Below are 25,882 nucleotides of genomic sequence, written 5' to 3' on the forward strand. Positions count from 1 at the left end.
CACCCCCTCCGCCCCCCCCCCCCCCCCCGCCTGCGCGCAGGAAGCCAATCTGGGTGTGTAGCGTGAAGAGCGAAAGAGAAACTTCTGCGTGACTGACTAGATGAGGCTCCTCCCGAGAAGCCGACATAATAGAGACCCCCCACCGCCGCCTCCCCTCCCCTCCCCTCCCCCATCCCCTTCCCCGTTCACTTGCTCTCTCCTCGCCCCGCCTCGCTAACGCCTGGGACGAGCCCCTTCCCCCACCTCCGGCGGGTTCAGTCCCTGGACGCCCCCGCCCTGCGGAAGGAGGGGCTGGCGAGGATTTTAGGGACTTCCTGGGATGCGGAGACCAGCTTTGAAGCATCCCCTGATTTCAGCTGCCGGGAGCTGGGAAAGCTTGCTCTGGAGCCTCTGCACGTGGCAGGCAGGCAGGCAGAGGACTTGCTGTGCCTTCTAGGAAATTGCAATCGATTTGTAATGCACTTTCGCTAATTGGGAGTTCAAAATTAAACTTTAATAAAGCATTTGTGTCGTCTCGTCTAATTGTGAAAGCTTCCATCCGTCCTGGTAGATAGACTCTAAGTCTCAAGTTAATGGCGCTAAGCTAGATTTCCCCCCCAAGTACAATTCCGTCAGCTGTCGTCGGCGCAGCTGGATTTCCGTAAGGTACAGATGTTGCTAATGACAGCTTAAGCACGGATGGGCAGATAGCATACGGAATGCAACATGTTGCCATATGGTTCCTTTAGCCTTTCACCTCCAGGGATATCAATCACATATATTCTGGGAGGAACTTAATGACTCTCTGAGCAGCAAAATGAATTACCTGGTACAATTTATATCCCTTGACCTGATACGTTATAACAACAGGAAGAGAGCATCTCACAATTTCTGTGGTATAAATTGAGCTACAGAGCTACATTTCAAATTCCTCAACATCTATTTGTAATTTGAGGGGCCCTATCAGATGACTGTAAGATCGGTTTTTGTGTTGCCTTCCCGCTCCCCACTCCCACCTCTGGACGATGTAAAATTTGTAAAGATTAACAAAACTGGTCCTGGAAATTGCCAATCAACCGACTAATGGATGAGGTGTATATGAGGGTATGGAGAAATGGAGATTATGACTTCCAGAGGTAGCTACTTAAGTAAGAGTTAGCCATCTTTAGGAAGACCATGCTTTTAAACCTAGAAAAATTAAAGGACTCTTAGGGAAAATGTATTTTCTGCTTTTTGTTTCAATATGACTCCTAAGTCCATCCATTAACTATTTGAAATTCACCATTTATATTTAGACTTCAACCGTTACTAAACTTGGGAAATTAACTTACAGAAAACAGTTTTCAGAAATATGAAATATAAGTAATGTAAGTAGGACTACCATCTCAGCAAATGAATTTCTATACCCACACCTCCATGCATTCACTTTGTGTGTCTTAACTTGAATCATGTATGTGGTGGTAGTTTGCTTTTTTCCTCCCAACACATCAGTGACAGCATACTGAAGTTGCTGCTTAGCTCCTAGTGGAATGATTCTAACATTCCAAGGTCTTATTTTTAAATATCCTGATGACTAATAAAATGTTTTAATTAATTGCCTCTAATTTCAGGTTATAAACATGATTGTCTTTTACTTTATCCCTTATTTTTCATCTACGAGTATAGACAGGTCACATTGAAAGATAAGCATTAATTTAAGAACAAAAAAGTAAAACAACTTGTTATAATTTTTAAACTTTTTACTTTTACCTATTAAGGGATATCTGAAAGCTAGGGACATAATGTAGAAGTTTTTGCTTCCAGCAATATGTAAACCACATTAATTCATGTGTACTGATAATCTACCAAAATACATAAAATAGACATGAACAGCCTAAAAAAGTGTGTACTTTGAGTCATGGCAAGTTTCGAAAAGTGTTAACATTTTGAAAGTTTGTGTTTCAGATATGTCCTTTTAGAATCATTTTGAAATTACAAGACGATGTTTCTCCTTTTTTTCCCTTTTGTAATGGCTGATGGTTTATTATCTACTGCTTGAGTTAGCTCAGTAATTTTGATAATTATTATCAAATGAGATCTTTTTTGTGTATGTATATAGCAGAAAATCTTATATAGAATACATTAAGATATACCTAAGTTATGGAGATCTTTTTTTCCTGGGACTGTTTTTTGTAATCTTTTGATGGCTGACGTTTTATTTCTCTTTGTAGTAGCATCAGCACACAATGTGTTTTAACCATGATAAGTGGTGATGGTGAGCCTGTCAATAAGGACTACATCTCCATGACATGTGAACAGGCAATGAGTGTATTCTTTAATCAGTCACACAGAACTTGCCTTATAAAGCTGTTATTGTCATGAACAGATAGTGCATTCTTTTGTTAGGCCTAGTGACTATTAAAGTGCTCCTTCTTCAAAAGCCAGGATGAAAGTCCTGCTGTGCTTCATTTCAGAATTCAAGTCCAGTAGTAAATAAAATCCCAAGTAGCACTAGTTGCTTTTTCTCAAGTTATAGCATTACATATATTTCATTAATAATTGTGAGCTCTTTTTGCAGAATAACTGTATTTTTGGTATACTTATATGGGAACAAAAAGATATGCATCTTGCAGAATGACTTTTATATGAAGATTTGATGAATGTCCATTGTTACTCTAAATGAGGTGGCTGGCAGCCAAGGGGAACCCTATAGCCAGAAAGTACTAGAATTGTCTTGTCTACTAGGGAATCACTTTCTAATTTTTGAACTCTCAAAACTCCTTTCAATGTTGCCCTTCTATATTGCTAATCTGATAATTAGTTTGGATATCAAAACTTTTGAAAATATTTTTGTGTTGTCCAAGAAGATTTTAACCAGTGTTTCTGGTTGCCTGCTGGTTTGTGGCCTTTGTCTTGGGCGGGCATGTTTATTCTAACTGAAAATGAAGAAAGACTATTAAAAATAGGTATATTCTCCATGCTATGTAATTTTAATTGTGCTGTAATTCTAGCTACTTTCTTATATTTACTCACGCGTAAACTTAAAATATTTAAGATTGGCCAGGTGTATATTTTTCTCAAAGTAGCATGGAGCAGTTGTGAGTAGACATTGGACCTCTGATAGAACTCTCCATTCAAGTGAGTGGGGTTGAAGAGGAGAGCAACCAGAAGAGTATAGTGTCCCATTCCACTTGCTTGCTTTTCAAATGCAAAACCCGCGCTGTTGCGTTTGGAAACTTGTTTCTCTTTTATAGCATTTCATTTAAGAATTAAAAAAAAAAAAAAAAACTGTCAATCTGTAAATATTTAACCAGCCAAGCAGGAAACAGCCTTTTATTCTCGGCTATATACAGCTTTGTTTTTTTACTGGGTTAGTATGAGTGCCATGTAAATATCACATAATAATTTGACTTTGGTTGTCCTTACTTTGAAGATTGACAGGGGCTTCTTTAATTAATCTTGTTCTCTTTCATGTTCTGTATTCAGATATTGAAATACAGTATTTTTATACATTTAAAAGATTGTGTTTGCATTTATTTAATTTATGTTTCTTTTTTTAAAGCATGTAGCCTTGAATGTTTGTTCTACTTTTTTTTTTCTTCACATCATTACTCTGGTACTGCTTGATGTAACTTGATTAGCTCCCTCCCCAGTCATGATTGGTAATTAAAATAGGCATTAAAATTAGTCACTTAGCAATTTTGCTGTTCAATTGGCAATTAAATTACTTAATTGCAATTAAAGTCCTAATTTTAATTGGCAAAATGATAGATGTAGATTTAAGATAATATGTATAAATACTTTAATAAGTGTCTATATAAGGATTACTTAATTACTCAACTTCAAGTTTATGCTGTTAACTTTAGAACTTTTAAGTGAGCAATGAAATTTATATTACATCTATTCAAAGGATATGGTAATTAGATTTATTACTTATCACTATAAGGGTCCTTGCTATAAGTTACTTTTGTACTGATAAAATTGTAGGTTTGATCATTGCGGAATTATGATGAGGAAAAGGGCACATACGTCTTTGTTGAAATATTATCAAAAACTTGTCTTTATTTTTTATTAAATTGAGAGGTTCCTGTCCACCAATTAGTCTAAGGAAAAAATCAAAAGTATTTATTTTGTCATTAAGAGCAGAACAAAAACCATACAGCTGTGACTTACATATAAAAACTGTTGCAAAATGTATGTATTTTATTTACTTAAAGAAATGCCGAATACTGTTAGGGTTACTAATGCTATTAGCTACTTTTAGAATTTCAAGTTCCTTGCTATTTTCTTAGCATATAGCAACTTATGTTCACAATCTTTACAATGTCTCTGAGGACTTTATACATTTTAGTGACTCCCATGTTTACTGAAATCAGCAATGAAATCTAAAATCAAAGTTATCTTTCCTTGCCTAATAAAAAAAAAATTCTTACATAACAAAATATTAAGTGAATAATTTAAAATCAAATATTTAGGAGATAATATGAGTCAAGTATTAATGAAAAGATGAAAGATTTTTATTATGCAAAATACTTTTTGAGTGGCATGAGGTTTTACCATATGTTCACTTTTATAATTTCAATTTACAAGAAGATGCTTCTAGAAAATAAGAATGCTGTTTTCTTCTACATATCTTTACACATTTCTAGAACTGAGTTCTGAATCAAAGTAAGAAATAATTCTTAAAGTCTTTGTGTTAAATGGTCTTTGGTGAAAACTGGGCTGAGTAAAACCACATAAAAGCCACAACTACCCCAAATGTGAATATTAACGAAGCAATTGACTTATTCTTTAAGCATCCGGTAAGGAACAAACAATTTGGTTGATTAGTAGCCTATCAATGCAAATGAAATGGAAAAAGCAAAACAAAAACTTTCAATAATAAAAAATGATTTTGTATTTTCAGAAACAGGTTTTTTCCAAAGTTGAAATTTCTTCTGTCAGTAATTTATTGCTGAATGGCAATAAATACTGTGAATGAAAGTTTGTCAAATACTATTTGAAATATATATCTCATTTTAATGCTAAAGATAGGTTCCACTAAGCAATTTTATTATGAAATATCTTAAAGTTGCCTTGACTCTTATGGCATAACAGGTATGTCTCTTTCACTGTATCTATGTTATAAGGTCTACTCTGAATTCATTTGGGGGAGAATAGTGAGATAAATCCCTGAAGGCCTCTATCCCATGCATTCGAATAGAAAATCCTATGGGATTACGTCCATGTTTGCTTTCTAAATTATACCAAAAGCTCAATTTTATTAAGTATAATCTTCTTAGCCATGCATAAAATAAAATACTTTGGTATAGATGTGAGTGTATGTATTATTTATGTAGATTTATAAGAAAATATGTTTACATGCACCAATATGTTCTGCTTATATTTGTTAATATCCTAAAATAATAATATAGTAACATTACCTTCCTAAATGCTTTTCTGAGGTCATCTAATAGTACTTATTAATGGTAATAATTTTTACCCTACTTGAGTTGGTTTAAAAAGCTGATAGGACTAATTTTTACTACCATTTATTTTAAATTATTACGAAGATAGATCTTAACTTTACACATTTATACATGGCATTGACTTAAAGTGTCAGATGCTGGAGTACCGAAAAAAATCATTATTGTCATTTTAATTGAGTTACGAAATACTTTATTTGAATTATTTATGTTCAAGAATCTTGAAGAGTTGCAGTCATATAGATGCAAAATTTCAGTTTCTTTTAGCCTAAAGCATCGTTTTAACATTTTCTAAAAGGTTGTTCAATTCTACATTTTGATTCCATTATATGTGTAATTAAACCTCTGTGCACAAAAGCATTCTCTTATGTACTAGCAAATACACCCACAGGAATCTACTTCTAAACTATAATTTACTTAAACATGTAATCATAGGATTTTAAAACATGCTTTCATTTTTCCAAACTATATGCCAATTTGAACTGCTTGGTGATAAAATGAGAGATTTTATTACCATTTTGATTTCTTTTTTTTTTTCCGTAACCTAACAGTGAGTTAAACATGGGCAGGAGGAAATAAAATCTATTGTGGACCTAATCTCACGTGTTAAACTGCTTCCCGTTTGGAAAAAACAGAAAAGAATCAGAGATTTATAGTTATTTGTGAATTCCAACACAATTTGAATCTTTGGACCTACAGCATTCTCTTCTCGGGCTTAATTTAAGTGGTAAATAGCGTGTGTGTGTGTGTGTGTGTGTGAGAGAGAGAGAGAGAGAGAGAGAGAGAGAGAGAGAGAGAGAGAGAGAGAGAGAGAGAGAGAGAGAATGAGAATGAGAGAGAATGAGAATGAGAGAGAGATTGAATCTCTTGAACGTTGTGAAGTCAGGCCCCCTACTGACTGGATCAGTCAATTACAGACATTGGCAGTGCTACTCAGTGCTGCTGAAGTGTCCCATCAGAATCTTGGGGAAAACTAGTCAGGGGTTTTGAGCAGGGCCCTTCTTTACACTTTCTGATCTATGTGCTGTATCCTTTCTACTCCAAGCACGTCGGAGCCATACAAAATCCCCAACCTAAGAAGTAGCTCATTCATGAATTGGTTTAAGCTAGCTTATCAGTCTTACGTCCAGTGTCTTCCTAAGAAATAGTAAACCCCTTGGTGGGAACCAGAGTAGGAATTTGTAGATGTGAGAACTCTTACACGGATGGTAGAGTTGGAAAAAAATAAAAATAAGCCCCCCTTTTCTCTCATTTCAATGTTATATTTAATCACTCCATTCCCAGTTCAGGATAATTGTTACAGTAAGGTGCTGTGAAAACTACCTTTCAGTCTTGGTTGCAAGGTAGTCATCAGGAAGCCATACTCGACAGGTTGCTGTGAAAGAATAATACATCACATTACAATGTTTGCTTTCCTTGGAGCTCACTTTAAGAACTCCAGGACACTTCGGCTCTCTGGGAGGGAATTTTCAAATTATCCCCAGACTCAACCCAACCTAAATTGAGTGTGTTTTTAATGGCAATGAGGGAGGGGGAGAACCAGAATGAATGTATCAATTTAGACGGGAGTATTTGTGTATGGAGGGTGGTGGTTACAACCTTAAAGTTCTCCCGGCCCCCGCTTTCCTAGGACTGTATTAAAAAATAATAACTGCCACCCCAGCGTGGTTGCGCTTGAGTTTCCGACCGCCTGAAAATAGCTGCTGGGAGCCTGGCCCACCGCGGGGATCAAGGAAAGCTCCCCCTGGCCGCGCCCTGCTCCCTCGCGGAAGGGGAAGGGAACCCGGGAGGGCGCCTCTGAGCTGGAGTTGCTGCTATTTTGGGCCCAGCCTGGCCGGTGCGTCAATGCCTGCGCCCCTGCGTCACCGCCACCCCCACCCCCTTCCTTCTCCCCTGCTCTCCAAACTCTCACTTTTTCCCTTTCGTTTGCATGGAATCGCTTCTGCCCACGGGGCGCTGACGCTACCGAGCTCATGCTAATAAGCTATTCTTCGCCCTCCCCCCTCCTCATCCCCCTACTCACACACCCTCACCCGCTACCACAACAACCCCCCCCCCCCACTTCCTGGTTTTATTTTTTTTCTCGCGCCCGCTTGAACACTGCTGAACTGCAGCCACGGCGGCTGCAGCAGCGGCAGCCGCAACATCTGGGGGAAACTTAAGGTGGTCACGTAGGTTTCTCCGAGGCTGCGGCTCAGAAAAGCCCGCGGCTTCCCAGGGCAGCCGCAGGGCATCTGATGGCAACGCCTCTCCAGCCACTGGGGAGCGGGGGGCGACTGGACCAGGCAAAGGCGGGGGTGCAGATTAGGGCTGAGCAGCACCGCATCCCGAATAGTTCCAAGGCGCTTTCGGCCCGTACTGAGAACATGAGGAGGGGGGCGAGTGGCAAAGGGGCCCCAGCAGCCTGGAAGCGAGCCACGCCGAGGGAGGAGGGGCGGCTGGAACGCTCCCCGAGAGCGGAGAAGGGGGCGCCTCTGAACTCTCTCTTCCCTCGGCCCAGCCTCTTCCAGCCCCGCGGGAGAAGCCCTAGGAAGCCCTCGCAGCTCGGGCTCGGCGACCGGGAGGGGCGCTCGCCCTCCGGAGCGGCGGCGTTTCCTTTGCTAGAAAGCTCCCTGCGCCCTCGGTGAGGCGGGGGGGAAATGACTCGCAAAGCAGAGTCGGCAGCGACTCGGACGACAGCGGGGGTGGGGCACGCTCCGAAGCCTGCACGGGTCCCTTTTCGGGCAGGGCTGCAGGCACACGCCTTACGCTTGGCGGAGACGCTCCCCCAATCCCCACTCGCTCCCCTCCTGTCCTGTCTTTCCTTCTCGACTCTCGGATTGAGGCTGTGATAGCCCTTGTGTTTCAGAGGAAGGTCGATGTATCCCTCCTAAACTCGAGGAAGGGGTGCAAGTTGGGCACAGGGGAGTGTCGAAAGTATTAGAGTTGGTAGAACGTGGGATCAGAGTACCTTTCTGCAGAAGGCGCACCTGTTGCCTGCTGCTCGGCTCATTGTCTGCAAGAGGAAAGCAGGCGACGCTTCACTTTACTTTTGGGGTCTCTGAAGCGCTGGGTCACTGTCTACTTTCTTCCCTCCCTCTCCTCCTCCGCGCACCACGTCCTCCATCGGACGTGAGCACTGCAAGGAAAGAAGGGAACAGAAAAATAGGCCCTACCCCAACTCCCATTTCCTTTCCGAGCGGGGTGTGTGCGTGTGAAAGAGAGAGGAGGGAGAGAAAGAGAATATTAGAATGAATATTTGCCAGAGGGGAGGAGACCAGGGATAGAAAAAGGGGCTGCACCGGGCTAGGAAAATCCCACCCCAGCTGCCCGAGCCCTCTGAGCGTCTCGTGTCATGGGACATCTGTATGCACTTCCGCTAAGGGGGTGATGAGGTTGGGTGGGTGAGTTGGGGCGCTGCGAGGCACACCCCTATTCCGTGCGGCTCCAGGTGCGGGCTACCTGCCCACGCCACCGTTCCCTTCCGCCCAGGCTTTTGTTGCACCCTCCCCACGTGTGAGCGGCAGCCAGGGCTTGGGGGCTTGGGGGAAGGTGAAGTGTAACGGCGCTGCGGGCTGCGCGGACCTAAGTGGAGAGAGGTCACACCTCTTTCGGAAAAAAAAAAAAAAAAAAGCCACCCAAGCCAGCTACCAAGGTGAACGCAGAACGGTTCCCACCTTAAAATCGGCCCTGCTTGTGACGTCAGGTCGGAAATATACCAAAGCGAGCGCGGGCCAGGAGTCCAGGGAGCGCGGCGGCGCGGCGATTGGGCGGCAGGCCGCTGACGCGCGCTGACGCGCGGAGACTTTAGGTGCATGTTGGCAGCGGCAGCGCGAGCCACATAAACAAAGGCACATTGGCGGCCAGGGCCAGTCCGCCCGGCGGCTCGCGCACGGCTTCGCGGTCCCGCTCGCCTGCCCAGCCGGCCGCCTGTCCCTGCTCCCTCCCCGCGTCCGGTGTCCCGGCTCCCCTCGCCCAGCTCGCCCCTCCTCCCCGACCCCGGCACCCGGGCTCCCCGAGGGAACTGCACTTCGGCAGAGTTGAATGAATGAAGAGAGACGCGGAGAACTCCTAAGTGAGTAGGTGCAGCCCATGCGGCTCGCATTCGTTTATGCTGCTTCTTTCGCGTGTCTCCTTTTTCCACGTGTGTGGGACAGACTCCCTGGAAGTGGGCGCCAGAGGCTTGTAGCGCGAGTGGGGCCGAAGGATGGGGAGTGGGTGCGCGCAGCTACCGGAGGGTCGTTTGTTCGAACTCCAGCTTTGGCACTAGCGGGGAGTTGACTCCCAGCAAAGGCTTCCAGCCTCCTCATTGGTGGAAGTGGAAGGGAGACTTCACAGTTTTGGGAGCTGCGGACTTGCCCGCGGAAATGTGCGCAAAGTTTGCTTAGTGCGGACTTGATTGTGGTCTTTGGACGCGGAGACTCCAAGTCTGTGTATACGAGGAAAGCCTTGCCTACAAACTGACAGGGAGAGAAAGTTCTTCCGTTGATGCGTTGCTTGGGAACTGTGTCACCGGGGCTGGCCAGTGCGCCGCTGTTTCCCGGGTATTGTTGAGTAAGGATGGTGTTGGAAGAGTGTCCTGTTATTAACTTGTCTGAAATTTCTGTTTTTGGCATATGCATCCTTTGGTACGTGAATGTGTCGGGGAGAGAGAGAGAGAGAGAGAGAGAGAGAGAGAGAGAGACAGAGACAGAGACACAGAGAATATGAATATGTAAAGAATACAGTTATGAAACTACAGAGCTTCCAGAAGGTTAATATCTAGCACAAGCTTATCTCTAAAGCTGGGGGGGGAGTCAAGAGTTTCCTTTTTTTTTGTTATGGTTGCCTCCCCCCCATGCACACACCCTCCATGAAGCAAGGTTATGGGGGAGGGGAAAGAACAGAAGGGGTGGATATTTGGCTTTCTTTTTCATTAGTAATAAGATTGTGTATGCTCTAAAATGCCTTCCAAGTAGGAACATTACTAGGACACAAGAATGCCTTGTTCTAGCAAGTAGGCAGATTGTTGAAGGCATTATGGGGAAGGTGTTCAGCTTGCTGTACTGGGAAGCACTTCTAACATTGGTGCAAATACCCTATAAACTCTATTTCCCTCCTTCTGCGATGAATCTAAGGTGCTCGTGGAACAGTAGGGCCCCCCCTCTTATCACCTTGTGGCTATTTAAGATGCTGAAAGATAAGTTTTCTGAAAAAGTGAACACTAATTCACCTGTATCTCCAATCCCAGCACTCATCAAAGGCACTTTAGAAACCCAGATGCTCCAGTTAAATTGTGTTCTTGGTTGTGCGGGCCTCACTAACATTTTGTAAGGGGGAGGGGTTTGTTTTCTCATTTTATGTTCTTGACATCTACTAACTTTCTTCCTCCTCCCCCCAAAAGAAAAGCCAATTTCACTACAGGTGGGGTGGGGGTGGAGGAATCAAGAGAAGGCTTCAATGCTGTATTTTTCTCTTAGACTCTAGTTTTCTAATTCAGATCTGAATTAAGCTAAAATGGAAATGACCTCTCCACCCACACTCTAGTAAAGGGTCCAATTCATTGCATCATAAATGTCAAATAAGTTCATGGGCTACCTTTCTTCTTTCAAGATCCTCTCTCTGCAAAGAGTTACACAGTGCAATGTGGCATTTTCTGTTGTTTCCGGCCATCTCTTTTACACATTCATTTTAGTCTCTATGTTTGGTCAAGGCTACACACTAATTTCCAGTGAGACAAACTGGCAAGGCATGGAAGGGCCTGCCTGGTGAGTTTACATATACTCAGCCGAATCTCTTTCAGGGAGAAACCCTTAAGCTTCCTGTGTCTGTATTTCAGGGAGGAGATCGGACAGGCTGGACTCCCAATTGCTTTTCTAAAAATCTTGGAAACTTTGTCCTTCATTGAATTACGACACTGTCCACCTTTAATTTCCTCGAAAACGCCAGTAACTCGGCTGAAGGTTAGTGCAACTTCTCTTTCCCTTCCTCTCCGGAGTTCCCTGAACATCAAGAAACAGGGCAAGGCGATCCTCTCGGCAAACCTTGTAACTTGAGGTTTGCCTGGCCCATCGCCTTGGGGAACAACTTTTCCATTGTGCAATTCAACTTTAATTCTAGATGGTCATTTCTAGCAAGAGTTTGCTGAATCCAAGTTTCAAAGAAGGGGCTCAACTGAGAGGGATTTGCTGTGAATAGGGGGGAGGAGGAGGTGTTTGGAAATATCGGGAGTGTAGACCCTCCATGGCTTTCCAGCTCCGGGTCTCTTTGGCCAGCTGCTCCACGCCCTCCCCTTCTGTCTGCTCTGCAGCATTCGCCCTCTCCTGCCCTTCGTCTCGCGCCCCTACACGCTCTCTGACCGCCGCGGGCTGCCGGTGTAGCTCCAGGTGTACCCGAGCCCGGGAGAAAGTGTTCAGTTGACCAGGCTGAGTGTGTATCACCCTGTTTCATTTCCAGCCATGCCTTGTGTTCAGGCGCAGTATGGGTCCTCGCCTCAAGGAGCCAGCCCCGCTTCTCAGAGCTACAGTTACCACTCTTCGGGAGAATACAGCTCCGATTTCTTAACTCCAGAGTTTGTCAAGTTTAGCATGGACCTCACCAACACTGAAATCACTGCCACCACTTCTCTCCCCAGCTTCAGTACCTTTATGGACAACTACAGCACAGGCTACGACGTCAAGCCACCTTGCTTGTACCAAATGCCCCTGTCCGGACAGCAGTCCTCCATTAAGGTAGAAGACATTCAGATGCACAACTACCAGCAACACAGCCACCTGCCCCCTCAGTCCGAGGAGATGATGCCGCACTCCGGGTCGGTTTACTACAAGCCCTCCTCACCCCCGACGCCCACCACCCCGGGCTTCCAGATGCAGCACAGCCCCATGTGGGACGACCCGGGTTCTCTCCACAACTTCCACCAGAACTACGTGGCCACTACGCACATGATCGAGCAGAGGAAAACGCCGGTCTCCCGCCTCTCTCTCTTCTCCTTTAAGCAGTCGCCCCCGGGGACCCCGGTGTCTAGTTGCCAGATGCGCTTCGACGGGCCCCTTCACGTCCCCATGAACCCAGAACCCGCGGGCAGCCACCACGTGGTGGACGGGCAGACCTTCGCCGTGCCCAACCCCATCCGCAAGCCCGCGTCTATGGGCTTCCCGGGCCTGCAGATCGGCCACGCGTCGCAGCTGCTCGACACGCAGGTGCCCTCGCCACCGTCGCGGGGCTCCCCCTCCAACGAGGGGCTGTGCGCGGTGTGTGGCGACAACGCGGCCTGCCAACACTACGGCGTGCGCACGTGTGAAGGCTGCAAAGGCTTCTTCAAGGTGAGCAAGGGCGGGAGCGGATCTGGCAGGCAGGCAAACAGGCAGGGGCCGGTAGTGCCCGGGACCCCGTAGTGTGCCCTGCGCCTCGATGCCCGCAGTCCAGCCTCGGTTCGCTGGTGACCGCCCAGCTCTCCCGAGCTCTGCAGTGGCCGCCCTGCAGCTGCCCTGGGGCTGCGGCGGGGGCTCCGGGCTGTCTGAGAAAGGGAAGCAGGAACGTAGTGAGACCCGGGGTTACACGCCCCCCTCAAGCAGCCGACCCGGCTGGCCCCTGCCCGAAGTTGTCGGAGCCGGAGTTGGAAGAGGGTCATTTGCATGTGCTAGGAGCTGTCTTCCTTGTTCAGAATGAAATTGGTTAGGACGGAGAACCGTGTCTGAGCTAACCAAGTGGAACAGAATTCCCTATGGTCAAATTAAGTGATCTCTTTATTTCGCCATCCTGATTGAATAATCTTATCATTTTAAATAGAGAAGGTCTCTAAGGAATGTAAATAATATGAATGCCCACGGATTTGTATTTACTGAGCGTCTCCTTCTCCTTCTCTTGGCATATAAAACACAGCAAGGAGCGGCAAGGTTAGCTCAAATGTTAACGCTATCAATTTTCTTCTGTTAAATGTCCTGGGGGAGGAAGAAAAAAAAGGAAAGAAAGAAAAAGAAAAGAAAAAATAAAAAAGGAATTGTGTGTATGTGTTTGTTTGTGGGGAAGGGAACATAGATCCCCACCATTCAGAAATTGTCTCCGAGTTGCTGGGTTTTCAAAAGTAAAAAATGATTGACTTATGTTGTCTCCCTTTGCAGCGCACGGTGCAAAAAAATGCGAAATACGTGTGTTTAGCTAATAAAAACTGCCCAGTGGACAAGAGGCGCCGAAATCGCTGTCAGTACTGTCGATTTCAGAAGTGCCTGGCTGTTGGGATGGTCAAAGAAGGTAGGTGGGGGCAAGCTGCTGACCCTACACTTTGCGTCCCCGGGAAGCCATTGTTCACAGCCCAGTCCCACTTTCTATTTCTCCGAGCCAGGGGTTCTTCAACCCCCACGATCTGGCCTCCAGGACCCCTAAGCTGCCTGCTTGCCAAGCCTCCCCTAGAGAAAGCCGCCAGGCCCTTCTCTCCTTTAACTATATGACCCATTTGGAGGAAGACATAAAATAACTCTGCTTTTTTTTTTTTTTTTAATGCTTCTCGTCAATAAAGTCTTTACAAGCCGTGGGGCCCTGAGCCGCCCGGCCTGGCGCCCCGCGGCTGCGGCCTTCCCCGGGGAGGGGCTGAGGCAGCAGCTGGGCCTGGCCTGGGGGAGCGGCGCTAACGGGGCTGTTCCTTTGCAGTGGTTCGCACGGACAGTTTAAAAGGCCGGAGAGGTCGTTTGCCCTCGAAACCGAAGAGCCCACAGGAGCCCTCTCCCCCCTCGCCCCCGGTGAGTCTGATCAGTGCCCTCGTCAGGGCCCATGTCGACTCCAACCCGGCTATGACCAGCCTGGACTATTCCAGGGTAAGAAGCTGGCGGGGGGTATCATGTGGACAAAACGACAGATGGACAGGACCCCTCCCCACACCCACCACTAACCCTAAGATTCCAGGGGTAAAGGAGGCAAGCGAGGATACATGGTTCACAGCTCTGGGCGGGGCCTCAGGAGGCCGACAGGCCTTCCGACAATCTGTGTAGCTAGGAGTGTAGACAGGAGGACAGGACAGAAGAAGGAGAGGGACGTTCCACAGGGGTCGAAGCTCTGTGAACTCCCACTTCCCCACTACGCCTCCCCCCATATACAACAATGGCTCTAACAATTTCAAAAACCAGGGACTCTGCAAGATCCCCCCACATCTGCTTTATCTCTAGTCCTCCACAGAAATGCTTTAATCCTCATTTTTTCTGGCTCTGTCCACTGTCGGGGGAAGGATGTGAACCTGCCTGGGGGTCAGGGAAGGGAAGAAAAAGGGTGTAAAGAATGGTAGTGGGGTGGGGGATCAAGTGGTCAGATTCCTGCTTTACTCCTGAGGTGAAAAATATGCGGACTTTAATTGGAGAAAGTATGTTGGGCAAACCTAGAAGCGACTGCAATTTTATTAAGATTTGCAAAGGGCGTCTCAGCTCGAGACCCACTCTGGGACTAGCATGAATACTAACGTGTCAATTGTTTTGTGGAGATAAGAGTGAACGTTTCCCAGGGCTGGATGGCACTGCATTTAGTCTGTATGGAGATGGTAATTTACATATTTAAAGCAGCGACCTCGTAGCACCATCCCTAATTGAATTAATTGCCCCGGAACATCTAATTTCCTTACTGGTCAGAGAGAGGTTTAATTGTTATAAAAACCTGGCTCCCCTACTAGAAACGGGGTTAGCAATTTCACGGGTTATATATTTTAGAGAACCTCATTAAGTGCTTTTTAAAATGAAATTCCAGTTCCAGGCGAACCCTGACTATCAGATGAGTGGAGATGACACCCAGCATATCCAGCAATTCTATGATCTCCTGACTGGCTCCATGGAGATCATCCGGGGCTGGGCAGAGAAGATACCGGGCTTCGCCGACCTGCCCAAAGCCGACCAGGACCTGCTTTTTGAATCAGCTTTCTTAGAACTGTTTGTCCTGCGATTAGCATACAGGTAATGGGGAAGGAGGCAATCCTGGGAGGCTGTGAGAGGAGTCAAGTAAGGAACAGAAAGAGGAAAGGGATGTAAAGGGGGAAGGGGAGGGAGAGAGAAGAGGACAGGATAGGAAATGAAAGAGGGAAAAAGGAAGGAAGGGACAGAAAACAAAAGGAAGAGAAGGGAAACAGTGAGCCTAGAAGCCTTGGATGAATGGAATGGAGGTGGGCTAGGGGGCGTTCTTGATTGTTATGAAATTAAACCCTTTCAAGGTCCACTGGTCTACATTTTATTAACTCTTCAGTAATTAGGTGCCTCTTAAATCCCTCATTTATTGCTCTTCAAGTAATTAGTTGTTTAGCTTTTCTCTCTCTCTTTTTCTCCCCTCTCTCTCTTTGGTATTAATTGCAGGTCCAACCCAGTGGAGGGTAAACTCATCTTTTGCAATGGGGTGGTCTTGCACAGGTTGCAATGCGTGCGTGGCTTTGGGGAATGGATTGATTCCATTGTTGAATTCTCCTCCAACTTGCAGAATATGAACATCGACATTTCTGCCTTCTCCTGCATTGCTGCCCTGGCTATGGTCACAGGTCAGTACTGCAGGCACAGGGCACTTCCCCTCCAGAACTGCCCAGCAGAATTTGTCCTGGTTTTCACTTGTCACAGATCCTCCCTAATTCTGCCAACTAACTAACTGCCTTGTGCATTCTTCTTTTATTTCTGATTATGTTTTCTGCAGAGAGACACGGGCTCAAGGAACCCAAGAGAGTGGAAGAACTGCAAAACAAGATTGTAAATTGTCTCAAAGACCATGTGACTTTCAATAATGGGGGATTGAACCGCCCCAATTATTTGTCCAAACTATTGGGGAAGCTCCCAGAACTGCGTACCCTTTGCACACAGGGGCTACAGCGCATTTTCTACCTGAAACTGGAAGACTTGGTACCACCGCCAGCAATAATTGACAAACTTTTCCTGGACACTTTACCTTTCTAAGACCTCCTCCCATGCACTTCAAAGGAACTGGAAAGAAAACTGCAACTGTCCAGAGGGGGCAAGTCACATGGGCAGAGATAGCCTCCTGAGCTGTCTCAGCTCAAGCTGTCCCCTCTTCTGTAAAACCCCCAGCCCCTTGATCCCTAAAGAAAACAAACAAACAAAAACTGTTGCTATTTCCTAACCTACAGGCAGAACCTGAAAGGGCATTTTGGCTCCGGGGCATCCTGGATTTAGACACGGACTACACACAATACAGTGGTATAAACTTTTTATTATCGGTTTGAAATCAGTTTACTGTTCAGAAGAAAGATTGCTAATGTATGATGGGAAATGTTTGGCCATGCTTGGTTGTTGCAGTTAAGACAAATGTAACACACACACCACTGAAGGGGAACCACAGTATTGCCCTTTAACAAGACTTCAAAGTTTTCTGCTGTAAAGACAGCTGTAATATATAGTAAAACTAAATGTTGCGTGGGTGGCATGAGTTGAAGAAGGCAAAGGCTTGTAAATTTACCCAATGCAGTTTGGCTTTTTAAATTATTTTGTGCCTATTTATGAATAAATATTACAAATTCTAAAAGATAAGTGTGTTTGCAAAAAAAGAAAATAAATACATAAAAAAGGGACAAGCATGTTGATTCTAGGTTGAAAATGTTATAGGCACTTGCTACTTCAGTAATGTCTATATTATATAAATAGTATTTCAGACACTATGTAGTCTGTTAGATTTTATAAAGATTGGTAGTTATCTGAGCTTAAACATTTTCTCAATTGTAAAATAGGTGGGCACAAGTATTACACATCCGAAAATCCTGACAAAAGGGACACATAGTGTTTGTAACACCGTCCAACATTCCTTGTTTGTAAGTGTTGTATGTACCGTTGATGTTGATAAAAGAAAGTTTATATCTTGATTATTTTGTTGTCTAAAGCTAAACAAAACTTGCATGCAGCAGCTTTTGACTGTTTCCAGAGTGCTTATAATATACATAACTCCCTGGAAATTACTGAGCACTTTGAATATTTTTGTTTTTTTAAATGTCTAAAATTGTCAGTTAATATATTATTTTATGTTTGAGTATGAATTTTAATATTGCCATATTCTGTAGTATTTTCTTTGTATATTTCTAGTATGGCACATGATATGAGTCACTGCCTTTTTTTCTATGGTGTATGACAATTAGAGACGCTGATTTTTTTTCTGAAAAATTCTTTCTTTGAGAAAGACAATTTTAATGTTTACAACAATAAACCATGTAAATGAACAGAATTTTGTCTTCTTTTGGGGCCAGGAAAAATGATGACTAAACAGCAACATAACATAGACTTAGAGATTAATTTGGGGATAGGTCACTTATTTGACACCTGAATTTCAAACTGACAGTATAAATCTATTCTGGCAAAAGGACCTGGGGACATTGAACTAATTATCTAGAGAATTCAGTACAGTATTTTTCCTCATTCAGAATTTTCCAGCCTGGCGACTTACATTTATCAGAATCAATCTAGCATATCCCAACTTTTCTGTTAACTTTGCAAGTAAGTATAGCTTTCAAAAGAGAAATTCAGGAGACCCAAAAGCTTTTGAACTTTTATGAGATCAAGTTCTTGTCTGACACAGTGTTTAGGAGGATCTTTTTAAGATTCAGGAAGTCAACTCGGATTTGAGGAGTGTTGTACTTGGTCTGATTTTCCTATTCTTCCACTTGGAACTGTTGGAGAGGGTCTTGGAAGAAAGGCTAAGCATTTCTGGCCCTTCAGGCCTTGGGTAAGTCTTTGGCTTGAGCAAACCTCAGTAGAGGCATTTCTTAGAACTTTTCATTTTCCTCATTCAAGTGGTTGGTGATGAGGTACAATTTGCAGTTTCAGAATGAAATTTCTGCCTTCTAAATTTCTCAGATAAATAACAAACTATCTATTTGCCAGGCCCTGGGTCTGGCAGAAGCAAGTTGTAACAGGGCCTCTAGGATGTCACCCAGCACCAACTTTCTGAAAAGAAAGGAAACTCAGGCTGCTTACAGTCTGAGCTTCCGCTCAGCGCCCTTGTCCTTGGGCACACGAGGTCCTGCGAGTTTCGCCTTAGGCCGCTGTGAATTCACAGAGAGCCCAAGACAGGGATGGTCTCCCCTGACCCTGTGAATTACAGAAGGCCTGTGGGTCACTGAAATTTACAAAGAGCGTTATTGTTTTTAAAATGCAGAGTTAGAACAGTTAACTGCCACGAGAGTTCTCAGGTTGTTATTTTTCCTTTGCCTCTCCCCCCTCTTTTTAAAAGACGTGTTTTGCGGGTCGGCAAAAAGAGAGAAAGCGGGTCTCGGTGATAATTTGAGGTTATTTTTATGCGATGTGTTTTTCTTAGGGTAACTAAGGGGCCAAAAGAGTGGTCGCATAAGAGAGTAAATAACTGAGTGTTCCATTTCCTGGTTTCTTGAAAAGATGGGGCTAGCCATATCATTTTATTTTCACATCTTATGCCCAACCAAAGCCACAAACTAACAAGCAAAGAGAAAGCTCTTTAGAAATGCTAGGAGTCTGCAGAGCCTCCAGCACTCATCTCCCAGGTGTGTGCAGCCCCGAGACAATTACATTCCGTCGCAGAGTTCCGAGAGTTGAACCCAGAAATGAACTCTGTCGCCGGCTCTCCCTTAAGGAAGTGGCGGCGCATCACCCGAGGCCAATGGGGGTGTAGGGTAGTGTGCCTCCCGAGAGTTTGGGGTGACAAAAGCTAGGGACGTCTCTCCCTCCGGTCCGCGCAGACTGCAGCGGCTCGGCGTACGTGCAGTTGTGATTCCCGAGTTACAAAGTAGCTAGTGCCTTTTCTGTTTCACGGTCGCTTTCCAACTCCCGGCTGCGCACCGGGCTGTGCGAGTGCACAGGCTCGCCTGCACCGCCCCTGTGTCTTTTCAAGACCCGCGCAGCTGAGGACATCTTCTGTCCCAGTGCTTCTAGGGGTAAAGCTCTGGAAGAGCAACAGACACGCCGCATGGCCAAAGCCAGACGTTGCAAGATCTTCAGAAAGATATTAAACTTTATAATGAAGGCTTCATATCGCCCTCATCTTCCCACGTCCTCTTAAGCATTTCAGTTATTACGTATCGTTCCAGCCAAGGAAAATACATAATCATTGTTACCAAGACATGACCACACAGTTGTCAGCTCTGAGAGAAGAGCTAATTTTTGTCTTCGCGGTCTATCCCACTTGGTGCGGTTGCCTGGAAAGCTCTGACTTTATGGAGAAGTGCCCTTAATTCAGAGCCCGGGTGAGCAGCGTGATTGCCTGCTTCTTGCTGCGTTTCATCTTACTGTCCAGGGGACTGCTGCAGCCTCTCTGGATGCCCTGCCAGTCTTCCTTTTTGGTTGGAGGGTGGGGGGAGAGATTGATTGATTGATTGATTGATTGATTGATTGATTGTATTTGGGTCCTGAATCTAACAGGAGACACACACACATGGCCCAGGGAGCTGACAGCACCCTGCAGTGACAGCGGCACCCAACGATCTTATCTTGTGTATTTCTTTCTGGTGCCAGACTCCATCCCCTAGACAGCTTGGGTGTCTCCTTCCGTAAAAAAATACCAGTCATAAGTCTTATGGGCCACTGATTCTCTGCGTTCAAGGAGCCCAACAAGGAGATGCAGATATTCGTGCCAACTTAAGAATGTCACTTGAAGCTTCCATTTCACTTTGCCCCGAGAATCTGTTGGCTTTGTCGGTGTCAGTGCGATCAGCGCGAATATCCAGTTATCTAATTGTGTTTTAAACCTAGGCGTCGGCAGTGCAGAGATACTTCCAAACAGGTCTGTGAGGGAAAAGTTTGATTTCGTCGTATTATTTTGATCACAGAGTTTCCCGGCTCGGGATCTATTTCCATCTGGCCAGGCCCTACACAGGGGAGTGACACCAGAGCACTCCTAGGCATCGCGCACGCTGCGCATCTTCGTGCCGCCGGCTCCCCGCCTCGCTCTGCACACGCGTCAGTTTCCTTTTCTATCAGCCGCCCGGCAGCGCCGAGGTGGCTGTGGAGAGTCAGGGCCGGGGGGCTGTCTGGCTGGGCCTCGCCTTTCTCCGTGGGAGATGCGCCTGTCCCGAGGCCCTATGCTCCCAAATGTATGTCAAAAATGGAGCCGGGTTCCCGCAAGGTGGAAAGTAACTAGTCTCGCGGATGTAAAAACTTTTCCTCGGTATTATTTTGACAGTTGAATAGAGGTCTGGGAGGGAGTGTCTCGAATACATTCTCCTCCAAAGGGGGCCTTAAGGTTTCTTACCCCGATCTGTCCCTGCTATTCGAGAATGGGAAGGACTCTTGCTTCGTGGGCGAACCTGGGAATTTCTGAGCAATCCAGGCTTCCTAGACACCCTGCCGACTGGAGTTTGACTCAATTTTGGAGTTCCACGGAGGAGGGATGAGGTTAGGGGTCGCAGTCGACACCCAGCCAACTCCTACTTCCCCATAGGGCTCAGCAACGACGGGGAGGGGAAAAAAACCGCACCCGGTTGCAACAGTCTTCGGGAAAGGTTCTGCTTAGATCAGTGCATTTGACAGAACTCGAACAGGAGCAATCGCGTTTCGCACCGCGGCATTTATTGGGTTCAGTCGATACCGGCTAACTTTACTGGTAAAGCCAGATATGAAATTCCAAACGGGTCATCGTATTTGAATAATTCGTTTTTAATAATAAAATAAACACATGGAAATCCTCTTTACTTTTTTAATTTTACTAGAAGCCAAATATTACACATAATCATTTAGGATGGAGAAGCTATCATTAAAGTCATCTTCTTTTAGTATATTTCCTGAGCACAATTAAAGGCGACCGCTGGGGCGACAAGCTCTTTCCTTAGGAAAAGTCCGGCTTCCGTCGGAGGGCGCCCGGGGCATCAGTCAGTGCGCAGGGCCCCACCGCCACGCTGGGGACGTTCGTAGGAGCCGCACCTTGGTCCCCAGCCGCGACGTGCGCTCTGGGCTCCGCAGACAGAGGCAGCACTCCGGAGAACCGGGTCCTTGCCGCTCACTGCCCCCTCCGCACCCCACGCCTTCCCACAAGCCCCCCGCCCCCCGCATGGTCCGATTTTGAGGGCCTACGATTACTGGAGGGAACGTGTGATCGCGGCCCGGCCTGGGGCGAATATGGAGACGCGCTCTGCTCTGCCCACTGCGTTTTGGAGACTTAGAGTTTGACTTTGCGGGTAGCACCGGTAGACTTTGCCAAGGGAGCCCTGGAGCAACTAGGACGCATTTACCCGGGTTTAACTCAGTTTCCTCAATGACCCTCCGTTCCGCTCCACAGCTGCTCCGCGTGTCTTTCCCAAGCTGTTCTACACTCCCCAGGGCGGAGGTTGCAACAGGCTCCAATCGCGCTTGGTCGGGTCAGGTGCGCCGGGGCGGGAGCACGTGCGGCGGAGCGCGCCTCCTGCTTCTCCCTGCACCCACATGTCTCCGGCCAGTCTCGGGTCTTCTTCTCGAGCACTGAGATGGGTTGGGGCGTCCTCCCACACGACACTGGGGAAAACTGTTTTTCTAGTTGTGGGGGCGCACACGGGGGGAGGCAGAGGCGCGTCTGCACCTCTGGAAGGTCTAGGATAGAGGCCCACACACTCGTGCAATCAGCGTGCTCCACACGTGTGCTCACAACCCGGAGCTCTGAAGACAGCTCGCGCGCATCCCCCGCCTGCTTTCAGGTCTCCTCTCAAAGCGCGGAATTAGTTCAAGGCCTGCGCGCGCCGGAGCGAGGGTCTAGTCCAGTGACCAGATCAGTGCTGCGCCTGCGGGGGGGCTCGGGGTCGCCAGTTCGCCTGTCTGCCGATGGCCTCCTTCGTCGCTCCAAGACGCCGGCTGCGGGCCGCTGCCTGTCCCCTCCTTGGCTCAGCTGAACTGAACGTAACGCCGACCCAGTGCCTGGACCCTAGAGGAGAACCCCCCTTCAACGCTTTTCTCCGCGTTCCTCCTTCCCCTCTTAATCTCTTCACTCCCATTTCTTCTTATTTCTGTCTAAATCGGTGTTTAGATAAACTAGGATTTTTAGGACACGTGCCACCTGTTCTAACAAATACAGTGTCCGGGTTTCTGCTAGAGATTTCCCTGGGGCAGTAGAGGGCGGCTGCTGGGAGTATTGCTTCATCTGGTACTAGAGGGACTTCCAGGCGGGCTGGGCCTACTTAGATTTTCTGTCTCTGGAAGCTTGGACGAGAGGATTGTTTTGACAACCTCAAATTAAATTGGGATTTTGAGGAGGGTAAGGGATAAGTACAGAGAGGACTCTCCATCATAGGCTGCAAGTAGCCCACTGTTTTTCTGAGGGTCCTGACTCTTTAGTGGTTTGCAACGTTATTACAGTGGGTAGTGATGGGAATTTTCTTCTAAAGACACGAAAGAATGACAGAACAGAAATTAGGAGTGCTTTGTAGGGTAGCAAAAGTATAAGACATCTAAGCATTGTTTGCTGAAACTTTTCTTGGATGACAATATGAGATATTTATGAGAGTGGGTCTCAGTGAAAAAGTTTGGTAGTGTGACTACCGATAGTCCTAGGCCTCCAGCCCCACTTTCAGGTTTCCTCCAGACTGTGTTGGGAGTTAAGGAGAAGTCCACCTTTACTGAGGGGTACTGTTAAGGGAATCTCAGCACTGTGGTTTTGTGACCAGCCCTCTTTCTTCAGTCTGTGTTGTTTGTTTTTGGTCACCATTCCAATGCCCTTCTGCATCTCTTTGTCCTTGGGCCTGGTATCAGCTTGGAGCCAGTTGGCTGTCATGAGGAAGAGCCAGGGGGACAAGCACATAAGCACCTATAGCCACCTTCTCTTCATCTCCCTCAGCAACCTGGTACCTGGGAAAAGCATGAACAGGAAGACGGTATAGAGGGAAGCTGGCAGGAAGGGTAGTAAATGTCCCATTGTTCACATGCCAGGCCCTCTCCTTGATATGCTATTGCCAAACAGAAGGAAAGAAGCCAAAGCTTTTGGGGAAAATTTGTAGATGGAAAAAGATAATGAACCATAAAGTGAATAATAGAGTGAGAGGGGACTGAGGAATTGGAAGAAGAAGAGGCGATACAGAAGATTTATTTAATCAGAGTGCTAGAGTTGAAGGCCAACAGAGATGGGAAAGAGAGGACTAAAATGGTCTGGGTGCCAACAATAATGTGGATAAATTTAAAGAAAAGAGAAGAGATAAATGAGAGTAGATAAAAAGGACACAGAAGAAGGAGGCTGGAGGTTGGGTAGGGGAGTATAAGATGAAAGTTGGTTTGGGAAGTCATTGTAGGACTATGTAAGGAGAGCATGGCTTTAGGTGTGGAAAGCTCTGGGTTAATGGGGACCACGCAGAAGTTTCAAAGTACGTCATGAAGGAATTAAGAGGAACAAAATAATTGGCGTGGAAACTTGCAACCCCTGTTACTCAGTTCTATTTGGAGGGTTTGTTTTTTAAGAGGCACTGCAATCTTTGGGCAGGGTGATGTGGACTCCTTCAAAGATTTGGGCTATTGTGAAAGGCAGAACCAGGTGACAGACGGAAGTTACCTTCCATGGTTTCTGAGGTTCCTCCTTTACAATGACTCTGTCTACCACATGTTGCAAAACCAGATCTTATGTCATGTAATCCTCTCAACTCCATCCTATGAGGCTGGCACTATTACTTCCATTTTACAAATGAGGAGATGAGGCTTAGAGGTATTGCTACTATGTTGGCCTGTAAGTACATGGAATAATTCGACTTTGGACTCAGAACCATGACATACACATCCAAGTGCCTTGCTTTAGCACTGCCTGGCCAAAGACATTGGACCTTTCTCCATAGTTTCTGCAGAAGCTGACTACTGAGAGTGGAGGATGTTGTTTCAGGAGTGTTTGCACTTCTGGAGGGGAGCATTGACATAAAATCACAGTGAGGTAGTGATACAAGCACACTGCTCTTCTATCTGAAATTTCAGAGAAGAAATTATTTTGATTGCTTTTCATAGCTAATATGTGAAGGAGTTTTGAGTTGTTTGCTTTGCTGCCCAAGAAACGAATGACAATGATTGCTGCATGTGTTTATGTCATTGAGAAAGTCATATTAAAGGTAGTTAAAAAGAAAAGTGTTTTTCCTCCTGAAGCTATTTGATTTCCTTATATTCATCATTTGATTTTTCAGCAAGCTTCTAGGTTTTCTATCAGAAAAGCCAAATTACCCATCAGTAAGTTAGCTCACAGTCCTGAGCAGGCCACTTTGTAAAACTAGTTATTCATGAACCATTTACTCTTTCCTCTACTTCTCCTATCTTTGTGGTTGACAATGTTTCACTGTTATTAACATTTTTTTTAAAGAGCTACCCTCACAGTCTACTAAATGGCATAAGTAGATTTTGCTTAGACAGTCAAGCACAGGGTAGTATTTATTCAGAAGACTATCTGCATCTAACTTGGTGTGGTCAAAGGGTGGCAAAAATAGTCTTATTATATTATAAAATTTATTAGAATATACACACTTGACAAACAAAATATGGTGGATTTAGGTCAGCTGTTTGCTTATACAATAGATTTTGTTCGTCTCTGACATTTAATTTAAGCTTCACTTATCTGAGGGCTGGGAGTAGGATAAGTATGTTCTGCATATGTTATGCTTCTTGTTTTATAAGACTTACTTGTCTGCAGTTAACTGGAAATAATTCACAATCAGTGACTTAGGGACAAGGAAGCCTTGTGACACATTCTGAAAGTGTCTTTCTGAAATGAAGTTCTGAAAAGTTGAATTATGAAGACCCTAACAGGGGTTTCTATTTTTGAGGAATGAGGATAGCTACATTTGCTTTCTTGGTCTTTTGACTAATTATCCTCCCTGCATACTGAATTGATACAGTTAAAAACAAGCTTCTAGAAATCCATAATGAATCTATTCGGTGCCAGGAATCTGTGTTTTGTGTAATTGTCCTGCTCTTAGCAGTGCTGGTAAGGATTCTCTATATGGACCACATGTGTGGAAACAATATCAGAAACATTTGACACATCAGTAACTTATTTTTAATATATCTGAGAAAAATAAAGTCTGCTTCTGTAAAATCTGTACTTGCAGATGTGTGAGCCCTAAATAACCTTTAAAATTGGTCGTGGTGTGGTGGGAGATGTTGGTATTCATGAGTATTTTGACATGTTTGACATTTTATGTATGGTGTACTGCTCTGTCTGTCTTACATTCCGCCCCCCCCCCCCACGGTGCATATTTTCTTACTAAAATTCAGCTTTTGATGTTCACATTTGGGGTCTACAAGTCTGCTTATTGGATGAATGATTTGTTTGTTTTTAGGCAAATAATATTTTAATAAATTAGATTATTCTGCTTTTTTTTTACTATAAGCGTAAAAGAGGAGTTTATAAAAAATTTTCACTTTAAAAAAGCAATATATGATAAACATATATTTTATACATGTGAAACATCTCAAACTTGCTGTGGTCCTGGATTAGTAAATAAGGAAAAGCAATTCAGAGGAATGATTATGCTCTCAGAAGCTAAGGAATTTGTGCACCAGTATCTGGTTTATTGAATAGAGGTTTTGAAATCAGTCTGAGGAGCATTTAACATAGTTCTCTATTCATTTATTTTTGGAAGGGGCAAA

The 25,882-nt window shown here is 45.4% G+C and overlaps 1 protein-coding gene across 4 annotated transcripts in view; it reads left to right on the forward strand.

Moving 5' to 3' along the window:
- The window catches only part of NR4A2 (nuclear receptor subfamily 4 group A member 2), an 18,096-nt gene extending 532 nt beyond the window's left edge, over positions 1 to 17,564 (forward strand). The window contains exons 1-8 of one of the 4 annotated variants that reach the window (XM_008056992.1): positions 9,183 to 9,477; positions 11,221 to 11,344; positions 11,838 to 12,703; positions 13,502 to 13,631; positions 14,028 to 14,191; positions 15,108 to 15,310; positions 15,704 to 15,882; positions 16,032 to 17,564. In XM_008056992.1, coding sequence (XP_008055183.1) covers positions 11,840 to 12,703; positions 13,502 to 13,631; positions 14,028 to 14,191; positions 15,108 to 15,310; positions 15,704 to 15,882; positions 16,032 to 16,288 — 1,797 coding nt within the window. In that variant the 5' untranslated portion in view covers positions 9,183 to 9,477; positions 11,221 to 11,344; positions 11,838 to 11,839 and the 3' untranslated portion in view covers positions 16,289 to 17,564. Of the gene's footprint in view, positions 1 to 9,182; positions 9,478 to 11,220; positions 11,345 to 11,837; positions 12,704 to 13,501; positions 13,632 to 14,027; positions 14,192 to 15,107; positions 15,311 to 15,703; positions 15,883 to 16,031 lie in introns of those variants that run through there. The other 3 variants (XM_008056995.2, XM_008056993.2, XM_021711805.1) reach the window with 3 other exon arrangements.
- The last annotated feature ends 8,318 nt before the right edge of the window (positions 17,565 to 25,882 follow it).

Source organism: Carlito syrichta, unplaced genomic scaffold (genome assembly GCF_000164805.1).
Source record: "Carlito syrichta isolate Samal-C Ts95f unplaced genomic scaffold, Tarsius_syrichta-2.0.1 Scaffold302593, whole genome shotgun sequence".
Lineage (NCBI taxonomy): Eukaryota > Metazoa > Chordata > Mammalia > Primates > Tarsiidae > Carlito > Carlito syrichta.